This window comes from Psammomys obesus, unplaced genomic scaffold (genome assembly GCF_907164565.1).
Source record: "Psammomys obesus unplaced genomic scaffold, mPsaObe1.curated_primary_1811, whole genome shotgun sequence".
NCBI classification, from domain to species: Eukaryota; Metazoa; Chordata; class Mammalia; order Rodentia; family Muridae; genus Psammomys; species Psammomys obesus.
This window is the reverse complement of record NW_026596152.1, coordinates 8,312,010-8,324,277: the sequence shown is the minus strand read 5'-3', so window position 1 is coordinate 8,324,277 and position 12,268 is coordinate 8,312,010. Positions and strand designations below refer to the sequence as shown.

At 39.8% G+C, this 12,268-nt stretch overlaps 1 protein-coding gene across 2 annotated transcripts in view; it reads right to left on the bottom strand.

Annotated features, from left to right (window-relative positions):
- Ulk2 (unc-51 like autophagy activating kinase 2) overlaps positions 1 to 12,268 on the bottom strand; it is a 75,797-nt gene that overhangs the window by 39,025 nt on the left and 24,504 nt on the right. Inside the window, exons 12-14 of one of the 2 annotated variants that reach the window (XM_055594085.1) lie at positions 11,544 to 11,632; positions 7,750 to 7,860; positions 3,339 to 3,510 (exon numbers count right to left, since the gene is read on the bottom strand). In XM_055594085.1, the coding sequence (XP_055450060.1) occupies positions 3,339 to 3,510; positions 7,750 to 7,860; positions 11,544 to 11,632 (372 nt within the window). The remainder of the gene's footprint in view (positions 1 to 3,338; positions 3,511 to 7,749; positions 7,861 to 11,543; positions 11,633 to 12,268) is intronic. The other variant, XM_055594086.1, reaches the window with a different exon arrangement.

Below are 12,268 nucleotides of genomic sequence, written 5' to 3'. Positions count from 1 at the left end.
TCTATCTATCTATCTATCTATCTATCTATCTATCTATCTATCTATCTGAGACAGGGTGTCACTATGTAGCTCTGGCTGTCCTGAAACTTACTGTGTGGACCACGCTGGCCTCTGCCTCTACAGCTCTGGGACTGAAAGTGTGCATCACTATACCTGGCTGAAACATAGCTTTCAAATTGCATGGTGGTGCACGCCTTTAATCTCAGTACTTGGGAAACAGAGGCAGAGGCAGGCAGAGCTCTGAGTTTGAGGCCAGCGTGGTCTACAAAGCCAAGTTCCAGGATAGCTAGGCTACACAGAGAAACCTGTTACTCTATCTTTTTGTGGAAAGATTAAGAAAAGGAGAGTTTAAGAAAAGGAGACAACAATTAAAACTGGATTACTTGAGAAATTTAGCTGTTAGCTTTCTGTGATTATAATACTTCCTGATTTTGTGAAAGATCAGTTTGAGATGGATGCTGTGAAACTTCAGCATGAATGACTTCATTTTGATTGTTTACTGAGCCCTAGAACACAGGGTAGTGTAAAGCAACAGCCTTCTATAATATTTAGCATTTTCATATGAAATTCTTTGTCCTTTCTTTCTTTTTCTTTCAAAACAGGGTTTTTCTCTGTAGCCTTGGCTGTCTTGAAACTCACTTTGTAGACCAGGCTGGCCTTGAACTCATAGAGATCTGCCTGCCTCTGCTTCTTGGGCTTAAAGATACGAGCCATCACTACCCAGATAATTTGTCAGATTTTTAATGATAGAAGTTCTTATTTCACGGTGCAATACTTTGTTTTGCTGTATACTCTTGAGTAGGAAAATTTATGGTGGCTGAAGAGCTTGTTCAGTGATTAAGAACACTAGTTACTCTTTCAGAGGGCCCAGATTCTGCTGCCAGCATTCATATAGTTCACAACCATGCTTAACTCCAGTTCAAGGTGATCTAGTGCCCTTTTCTTGCTTCTGTGGGTGCCAGGCATACATGTGGTACATATACATACATACAGATAGAATTCATAAACATGAAATAGAAATAATAAATCTTAGAATTTAAAGTGTTTGAAAAGGATTATAGGTGTGTGTCACCATGCCCAGCTCATGCCAATTAAGATTTATAAACTGGGCCTGCCGCTAAAACTGATGACTTGAGTTTCCTCCTGGAGACCCATAAGATAGAAGAAGATGAAAATTATTACTGTGATTGCCAGGCATGCAGGTATTCATACTAAATAAATAATAATCATCAGATCTTTCCATTTATTTGATCTACACATTAATTACAGGTGAAGTTAAATATAAAAAAATAAAATTTTAGAAGGAAACTATTATTATACCATTAAGCAGTAAAACAGAGGTTACTGGTATAATTTCTTTTGTTGTTGCTTCTGTTTTTGTTTGTTTGTTTGTTTGTTTTGAGACAGGTTTCTTTGTGTAGCCTTGGTTGTCCAGGACTCACTTTGTAGACCAGGCTGCCCTCAAACTCACAGAGATCTGCCTGCCTTGACACTGACATTTCACAGAGACATATTCTGCACTTATATCTTTTTTTTTTAAAGATTTATTTTATGTATATAAGTGCTCTACCTGCATGTACACCTGCACGACAGAAGAAGGCATCAGATTCCAGTATAGATGGTTGTGAGCCACCATGTGGTTGCTGGGAATTGAACTCAGGACCTCTGAAAGAGCAGACAGTGCTCTTAACCACTGAACCATCTCTCCAGCCCCACTGCACTCACATCTTATAAGGTACCCTATAATACATTTTAAATATTGAAAATGCAGAAACAATCTAGCATAAATCAGAAGGGAAATGGGCAATTTTAGTTGTACTGTAAAACTGAAACATTAAAATAAACTAGTCATAGCTAAGTGGTGGTGGCACACGCCCTTAATCCCAGCCCTTAGGAGGCAGAGGCAGGCACATCTCTGTGAGTACAAGGCCAGCCTGGTCTACAAAGAGAGTCTAGGACAGCGAAGGCTACACAGAGAAACCCTGTCTCAAAAGCCAAACAACAAAAGCAACAACAATCCAAAACCAAAAACCAACCAAAACAGAACAAAACAAAACAAAACTAGTTGTATGACTAGACATGCATCCAGGTACGGGTGAACACACACACACACACACACACACACACACACACACACACAAGCACAAAACCTATAGAAATAAACACTCTATAACATTTAATTCAACCAAGAAAAGACAGAAATATCATGTTTTATATGGCTCCAGGTACAATCTGAAGGATCGGAATACTTATAGAAAGAATATATATTCAGGAGACTGAGAAGCACTAAGGGACTTTATATGTACTTGTATTTTCCTGTCTTTAGAAAAGTAGTTTAAAATAAATACAGCAAAATACTGACACATGCAGAAGCAGCATGTCATGGTGGATGACTTTGAGTTTCTGCTATAAAATTCTGTTTGAAATATTTCATAAGTTTAAAAGTTTAGTTACTTTTAGTAAAGAAAAAACTACTCTACTACAGGATGATATTTAAAGGTAACTCCCTGGTTTTTTCAGCACTGATTCTAAACTGCACACATACTTGCTGTGTTCCAAGTTTTCCTCTTCCTTCCAGTTGTTCAGGCTGGGAACTATGCAAATGCAAAGCTACTATAGCGCCTAGAACTAAGCAAGTGACCAGCAACTGGGCAGACTTGATGCAGAACTCTCCTGCACACAGGCAGTACCAAAGCTCCAGCTCCCCTGGCCCTGACCCTGCACATCACAGTTGCTTCCCTGTCAACACTTCTGCCTGATTTCTCTTTTCTACGGGTTTGCTGGTACTCTTCACCATTCTACAGAGCTTTGGCTAAGTTTACTTAACTAACCTGGATTCTCTCCCGAAATTACTTCCTACAGATCTAAAGCTAAGTATGGTGGTACATACCCATAGTAACCCCAGGACTCAAGAGGCTGACACAGGGAGATTTCAAGTCTGATGTCAGCATGGGGAGAATCCTGTCTCTCAGACCAAAAAAAAAAAGAAAAAAGACTGCTCTGACTCTTAGATTTTTTCTCCCCCTCAAATGGGTTCTTCCTTTATGTCATGTCTTTAAAGATACTTGCTCATTCTGTTGGTTTCTCTATTTCTTTGTTTGGATGTAAACATACATTGAGATTATTCCTTTAAACAGTTTTATTACCTTCAGAATTCAAAAATGCTATTTTATAGAAAATCACTAAGCATATTTTAGAAAAGTAAGTATATATTCTGAGAATTCAGAAAAACTAAATATATGCCCATTTGTAAAGGTGACCCACACAAGTTGTAATATAGAGGTTTAAATTTAGTAAATTAAAAAAATATAATGTGTACAAATAGAAAAGATTCTCACATGAGTGGTCTGACGAGATGTTGTGTGGAACCAAAACAAAGTCATCCGTGTCACAAGAAGAGTTCTTGCTACTATTACTGGCAGAGTCTTTGGACACCTGTAGATAGTTAGGAGGAGCCAATGGTGGGGAGGATAAGTTTTCTTCCTGAATATGCTGCATATCTGGAAGGGACTAAAATTAACAACATAAAATTAAAACTGTCCTAATAATCAAATGCAAGTCAGAATAGCCTAAAGAGTATTTCTTTTATAAATGTGGGAATAAATTTCCATCTAAGATTTCACACACACACACACACACACACACACACACACACACACACCTCTTTCGAAAATCTTTTAGAAATGTTTAAAATGTTTGTGAATAGACTTCTGAAATGGTTCCAGAGTGACCCTTAAAAATGTAGCATTTATCACATGTACACATCTAATTTGCCTGAAACGTTGGAAAATGTGAGTTTTTCATCATTACAACCTCCCTAGTCTCAGCTCATGGCTTTGCAAAGCAAAATTAAGTAAGTATTAACTTAATGACTAAACATAAAATGTCTAGTGACTTAAATACCATACCATGCGTAAAAAATTCGAGACATATTGAAGAAAACATTGTACACAGAAAAGCAAAAGACCATGTTATGGAAAAGAACAGACATATCAATACGGGTAATGTCTGTTGGACTACAGGTTTATGCTCACAGGAAGATTTAGACAACTTTACAACTACAGATGTGTTCCTTTCATTTGTTTTGTTAGGAGGAGGAGGTCATTTGTCTGAGGGAGACAGGACAAGAAAGGAAGAGAAGTATACAGCTACATTTAAAAAACAACTTAGGCATAAGCTGCCATGTTTTTTTTTGGCACTTGCCTAGCTCAAAGACTCTGGTGATAACGCTACTGAAAAACTATATGATGTTTCTAAAGCAATTTCATAACTTGTGTTAAGTCTCTATGATCTTTAATCCTGGTATTTCAGAAAAGGAAAAAAACAAAACAATCCTACCTCAGTGCTCTTTAAACCCAAGCCTTAGCTCCCCAATTCACTTCTGCCGAGACTTTAAGTACCTCTTGAACTAAGTCTCAAAAGCAGTTTACCACATGTATGTACGTGTGTAAGTGTGCACCTTTGGGAGTGTGTGTGCAAGTGCACATGTATCGACAGACCAAAGGCCAACCTCTGATGCTGTTCCCCAAGAGCCACTCATCGGCTGCTGTCCTGGAACTAACTACACAGACCAGATTGGCCTCGAACTTACAGCCGTGAGTTTGCGTGGAGACAAGATGGCTAAGATGGTGGGGCCCTGTGCTGCCTGGCACAAGTTGCTGGTGAATGCCTAGCGTGTCCCGAGTGTCCACGGAGCTCTGTCTGCCTCTGTTACTCTCCACCACCTGCTGGCAGATGCCATGGAGGACAAGGACAGGCAAAGGAAGCTGAAATCTGGCAAGACAAAGCTTGCTTGGTTTCAACAAAGAAAAGCTCAATATGATAGGCAGAATCCCAAGAAGCAGAGGAAGAAGAACAACAGAACTTCAAGCTGTTTACAGCTGTAAACAAGATGTATACAGCTTAAATATCGATCAACAGAGTGATGAGACGTCCATAAGCAGTGCTCAGTTGGTAGAAATAGCTGGGAATCCTGATTTTATTGGAATGAGAGCTCATCCCATTGGGGAAATAACAAAGCATGGTCAGGTCTTCTATGCTGAACCTGAAAGTGAAATTTCTACCACAGCAGATGACTGCAGCCCAGAGGTAAATAGCTGCAGTTACATGACAAAAACAGGAAAGCCTACACACTTCTTACAGGAAGAAAAAACAGGAAAGCCTACACACTTCTTACAGGAAGAAAAAACAGGAAAGCCTACACACTTCTTACAGGAAGAAAAAACAGGAAAGCCTACACACTTCTTACGGGAAGAAAAAACAGGAAAGCCTACACACTTCTTATGGGAAGAAGAATTTGGCACTGATGCTTCTTATTCTGAACAAGTTCAGTCCAGTCAGACCCATCTTGAGATGATGGAAAATGAGTGGCTGAGAAACAGCATGATATTGAAGAACTGTCTCAAAAACTGGAAGAAATGAGGACCACCTTCAGGACAGAAGGGCAGCAGGTATTTTGAAGGGCAGCAGAATTTGAAGCTGCCATTAAGTGAAGAGATGGCATCACAGCTCAGCTTATTGCTAACTTGCAACAAGAAGAGAAAAGGATGAGACAATGAGAGAATTTTTAGAATTGGCAAAACAAAGTCATAAATCACAGATTCAATTTCAGCGTGTACAGGCTAATGAAATGGTGAAACAACACTCATAGCAGCAGTGCTAAAGATTCACTGCAGACCAACCAAATAACAGATCCTTACTCATCAGCAACAGCTGGAAGACCAAGACCAAGATTATCAGAAAAAAGAGAACTTCAAAATGAAAATTAGTTTTTTTTTTACAAGAGAAAATTAAAGTGTATAAAATGTAAAAAGATAGAAAAGGAGAAAACTTAAAAAAGAAATACAGGACAAGCAGGCAATCACCGAAGCACTGAATACAAGAAAAATAGAAGAAGAAAAAAAACTGTTGAGCTAGTGAGAAAACAATTGCTGATAGATTATTAGATTTGTAAGAACAGGTTGCAGAAAGGACCACGAGATCAAAGCATGAAACTATATAACTGGCCAACTCTCAGCAAAATGAATGAAAGTGTGAGGAAATTAAACAGTTAATGAGAACAGTTGAAGAACTACAGAAGAGAAACATTAGCGATTTCTGGAAACTGGCACAGTCCAAGGAATGGAACAAGAAACACAATGATGAAAGTAAGCTTAAAGCTCAAAAAGTAAGCTTCAAGAACTCCAAATTGTAAAGAGGTAGTCCAGTGATGCAGAAGAGAAGAGTTCTGGCTTTGCTGATGAGGGAACTTTCCTATCTGAGTCATTGGAAGTCAGTGAGACTGTTGAAAAAGATACAACAGAACTAATGGAGAATCTGGAAGTAACCAAGCAAGAAAATTTAGAACTCTCAGAGAAACTCTGAACAGTAACAAGAAAAAAACAAAAGCAGCTGAAAGACACTAGGTTATAGGAAAAACAAACAAACAAACAAACAAACCCTGTGAAATTAAATCAACCTATATCCTATAAGGATGTGTTAACATCAGAATGGAAGTGAATCCTTTGCATTGGGGACATGGATTTGCTTATATTTCCACAGGAAACAAAAATCTGTGGATACTATCAAAACTCATAAAGTTCTGAGTTAAACCGGGGAGGTTGTCAGAAAACCTTTGCCACTGACTCAAAAAGAACAAAGATGAGAGAACCTGACCAACCACTGCCTTTCCCTGACAGCCAGAAAAGCCTGGACAAGAAACGTTCCTCACCTAATCACTGACAGGCCAATGAGCAGGACTTTTAAGACAGAATATGCTGCAGGCGTAAGTCGGGGCTGCAAGCTAAAGGTTCACAGAGCTGAGAGGAGAGATGAAGAGACTTCAACAAGAACTCCAAACATGAGGTGCTAGAAGATACAACAGTCCAGGAGTATAGAAGATTCAGGAAGTAGTATCCAAGTTAGAGGAAAGAAAAGCATATTATCTCAGTTGTGAATATGCTCCTGAGAGATCAACAAAAAGATCACATCAGACACCTGAGAACCCTGGAAAAGACATTGGAAAGAATGGAGAAGCAAAAATCACAACAGTCGCATGGCTACAGGGAGTACCCACAGCAGCTTCAAAGCTGCATAATTAGTAGCTAAAACAAATTGGGGGAGGGATGTAGTGTGATTTTTCTTGTGTTCCTGGCCCTTTGGGAATTCTTAGCTGTTAGAACTGCTTGACCCTACGACCTTTAGTGTCAGTTACCTCTTGGATTTCTGAGAACAGGAAAGGATATAAAAGATAGTAGAGGCTAAGAGAGACTGAGTAAGGTGCAGGGAGAAAGGAGTTTATAAAATAGAGAAGAGAAGGCAGATGATGCAGAAAAGAGATTGAGCAGAGCAAAAAGAGAAGACGTTGACCCAGGAGACACGGAGCTGAGCAGAAAAGATATAGTTAGGAAACAGTTACGAGAACCCACAAATAACAAATAAAAAACAAAGAATGCAAAAAAAGACAGAAAGGTACGCCATTCGTACACCTGCCTCTGCCTCCACCTCCCAAGGGCTAGCACTAAAGGCATGCACCACTGTCTCTGCTCTTGAGCATCAAAAATTTGTTTTGATTTATGTGTATGTGTGCTTATGAATGCATAGTGTGTGCATGTAAGGGCCTGAAGAAGCCAGAAAAGGGTGTCAAATCCTCTGGAGTTAAGAGTTACAGGCAGCCATAAGCTGCCCAACATGATGCTGGCAATCTAATTCAGATCTTCTGGAAGAGCTGCAAGTGCCCTTTACTCTGAACCATCTCTCTAGCTCTCTCACCTTGTTGTTTTGAAACAAGGTCTCTTGCTGGAACCTGTGGCAAATCTCCCTAGTCCACTGTCTTCTTTCTTTGTGTCGCACATACATTCCCTTGTCACCCCTTTGAACACTCTGAAGGTAATAAAGTGAAAGGAAGATGAAGGACCAACATTGCAAGCATTAACTTATCTGCTCAGCTCTAATTCTACCTGTATTTTGAATTCCATTTCACAACTAGATGAACTAAAAAATAAAAGCTCAGAGGGTTAGGTAAGTTTCCTAATATCACACAACTGTGATAATAGTGAAATTGAGATGTGATCCAAGTACCTTACTCTGTAATTTCTTGCCAGTGACTTAGATGGAAACATTTAATTTCTTTCCCTGCTATTCAAAAGCACCTGCATCCTTTCAAAAGCATCTGACCTCCTTTCTTACCTTGTTTGAAATGATGCTTCTGTTGCATCCAAAGCTTACTCTGTATTCCAGACTATTACTCTTACTCTAGCCTGCTCTGTATTCCATCTTTCCTTATCCTCAAGGTACAGATCAGGTCCTGACATTTTTATTCTCTCTCTCTCTCTCTCTCTCTCTCTCTCTCTCTCTCCATAAACATGCTTTTATATAAACATGCTTCAGTTTTGTTTTGTTTTTTTTAATCTCAAATCTCTGATTACTACCTTTTTTTTTTTTTTTTTTTAAACAGAGCCTTAATACGTAGCCCTGGCTGTCTTGAACTAAGTAGAACAGGTTGGCCTCAAACTCAGAGATCCACCTGCTTCTGCCTCCCAAGTGCTGGGACTAAAGGCATGTGCCACTATGTCCAATTTTTTGGGCTTTTTTTGCTTGTTTATTTGTTTGTTTGTTTGTTTGTTTTTTAACCCCCTCTTCTTTATTTTCAGTTTTGTTTGTGCAGGGGCGGGGATAGAGCTGAGGGCCTGGTGCACACATGCCCAGAGCTCTACACTGAGCTGTAGCCAGGCCTCTTCACTTTTAATAATATTTCCTGAAATCATCAATCATCACTTCTTCGAATCTGTCACCTCACAAATTCTGAACTTGAAAAATAAGAAAGGCAACAACCATCTGTCAAAAGTTACACAGTGTAACAATGCAAAACTGTTTTGAAAAACTTTCTCAAAGGAAAGAGAGCCTCCTGGATGTCAGTTCCAGTAGGGCCTTCTCCGAAAATATTTTCCCAGGTTCAGCTAGTCAGACACTTAAAGGCCATTACATCTCTGGTCTAATGAGTGCACTGAAGTTGGCATTATCCATATGGTACTGGATTTTCAGGCATGAATATGCAAGAGTGAATAGATAATGGAGGTTTTGAGAAAGCTTTAAGAAAGCTGCTGAGGCCCAGGCAATACACAGAAGGATCAGATTCCCTAATGGAGCTCTGTGGCTGGGAATGAGGCCTTTAAGGTAAAGCTCTGATGAAGCCCAGATGATTCCCCCACAAATCCTAGATGAAGAGATGGAACTATAGGGTTTGACATTTGTTCTGATAGTTTCAGCCTTACTTTGGCCCCTTTTCCAAGGTATCTTCCTGTTTCTCCTTTCTGAAGGGGAATGTTTACCTTGGCCATTGTATGTCGGAAGCATCAAACATTTTTTTTTCCATTTCACAGGGGCTCACAGTTAAGACTACCTTGAGTCTTAAAGACTTTAGAACAGTGTTTGAACATTAAGACTATGGGGATTTTTAGAGTTGGGTGAAGTGCATTTTGCATTAAGAGATGACCATGAGCCTATGGCAGAATGTTAGGGTTTGAATGTAAAATGTCCCCCATTGGCTAATGCTTCAATATTTGGGCACTAGCTGATGGCACTGTTTTGGGATGTTGTGGAAACTTTTGGAAATGGGGCTTAGTTAACAATGTAGGCCATAGGAATTATCTTATAGGTTATAGCTTGGCCCAAGGTAGTCTCTGCTTCCTGAGCTACACAACTCTGAACAAGTTCTTTCCTGCTGCCACAGCCACCATTATCTTTCCCATCAAGACGAACTGCATGGTTTTTAAACTGTGAGCAAAACTAAACCCTTCCTTCCTTCCTTAAGCTTCTTCTTCCAGGAATTTTATCACAACAGCAAGGAAAGTAACTAATATGTCTACTGCTTGGTCCCCCACCCCAGACAATACAGGAACATGCATTATTTCTCTCCTCTGAAATTTCCAAATTCATAGACATATAATGTACGCCTTATGAACACACTGCTTTTTCTATTTGGCTTATGTTTGCAGGGTTGTGCAAGAAAAGTTTTTTTTAACTTTTTAAAATGTCCTTTTTTTTTATTTATTTAGGTGTATGGTGTTTGTCTGTCTAAGATCCATCAGAACTGGAGTTACACAAATCTGTGTACTACCATGTAGCTGTTGGGAACTGAACCCTGGTCTTCTTCAAGAGCTCTTATCCAGTGTTCTTATCCACTGAGCCAACTCTCTAGCCTTCACTTTTTTTTCTATTTTATTTTTGGGGTGTGTGCATGTGTGCTTATGCCTGTGTGCCCTTGTCTGTGTGTGTGCATTTGGAGGTTAACGGTTCATTCATCACCTTGCTTTTTGAAGCATGTTCTCTCTAACCCTAGAGTCCACTGTTTTGGTTAGAGTGGCTGTTCCATAAGCCCTTGGGGATCTAACTGTTTCTGAACTGCACTGTGTTGGAGTTATAGGTCCATGTGCCATCATGCCCAGGTTTTACGTGGACGTGGGAAATCTGAACTGAGGTCCTTATGAGTGCACAACCAACACTTTGACCACTGAACCATCTTTCTAGTCCCTTTTAGATGGTTTTTAAATTAAAACCCATTTCTAAGAACGGGCTTTGCTTCTCATATATTTTAGCTGTGGGATTGTGTTTCTCAAGAAAATAATATAATAGTTGTCACTGCCTGCAAATGTATTGAATGTTAGGTAAATAGTAAGAGCTTATGCTCAGTTATCTGTAAAAGAGGTAAGCTGCATTCATTTTACATATGAAGAAACAAGCTCAGAGCGATTAAAGCACTTATCCCATTACCATGTCAATATGGGATACAGTAGCTTTCAAGCTTCCTCTTAAACTTTTAAGTTGCCTTAGCTGGCTAATAACACAGTTGCCTTCTTTTATGGCTCCCCTATCTTTCTGCCAGCAGTCAAAAACTTCATGTCTACTTGGATACTTTGTAAAATACAACTGCTGAAATGAGAGCCCTCAGAATCCCTTCAGCTGTAAAACATCTTGAGATTATAAGGCTGTCACAGAAACTTGGAGGAAGGGTTGGCCTAACATATAGAAAAGAACTAGGTAAAACAGAATAGAGCGGGAAGAAGAAATGAACAGAGACACAGAAGTCCTCAAGGATCAGGAAGCTGACTTGAACTGGAAAGGACACAGCCATGAAGGGATTAGCTGAAGAACTTCAAGAGACTAAAGGGGTTTGAGTGGCAGGGATAGTAATCACAGAGAAGCCAGTAACATCCAGCTCCGAGGCTATTCCTCCACTCCTCAAATCCTATGGAATCTGAACATCTACAGTATACAGTAATTAGTTATTACTATTTACCTCTAATGAGCATTCTTTGTTTGCATGTACCACTAAATTCCCACCTGGCACAAGAAGGTGGTAGTAATAATCACTGTTGAGAGAAAAAGGGTCTAGAGACACAGCATTTCTTACTGAAATTACACAGCTAAGAGAGCAAAGGGCCAAAAGCAGAACTCCTGCTCCAACTCCAATGTCCTTTTTCCTAACCCTCAGCTGCACAGTAAACACACCCACTAAAAGAACAGAAGCTCTAACTCTGAAATCATTTTCAATAAAACCCACTCACCGGTGGAGAGGCAAAGCGACAAGATGGTGAGCTGCTACAGGAGCTTCCAGGGACAGGGCCAGCATACACAGGCACTGGGACTGGGCAAGCTGGGGAAGAAAAACAGTCAAAAAAACCACGTCTTTCTATAGTGGGTTATAAGATCTGTCTTTAGTACAAGCTGCCAAAAAAACAAAACCAAAACCAAAACCTTATTTTAAGCAAAATTTTAATTTACATATTCATTCGTGGTTTCATAAATAGAACAAAAGAATCCAACAAAATATTTAAGAAAGGGGGAAAAAAGAGCAAAGTGGTAGTGTATGCCTTTAATTCCAGCACTTGGGAGGCGAAGGCAGGGAGATCTCTGAGTTCCAGTTCAGCCTGGTCTACAGAGTGAGTTCCAGGACAGCCAGGGCTACACAGAGAAACCCTGTTGGTTACAGGGAAGAAGAAAAAAGAAAAATGACTGGGCAGATGGCTCAGAAGATAAAAGTACCTGCAGCCAAACCTGACTACCTAAGTTCAATCCCTGGAAACCATATGGTAGAAGGAGTGAACCAACTTGTCCTTAACTTCCTCATGTGTGCACATGCAGGAACACACAAACACAGATGATAAATGAGTAAGATTAGTTAAGAGAGTTTGGTTTCCAGCTCCTGTATCAGCTGCCTCACAAACACCTGTACCTCCAGTTCCAAGGGATCCAACCGATTCTTTTGGACTCCTGGATACCTGCACTCAGG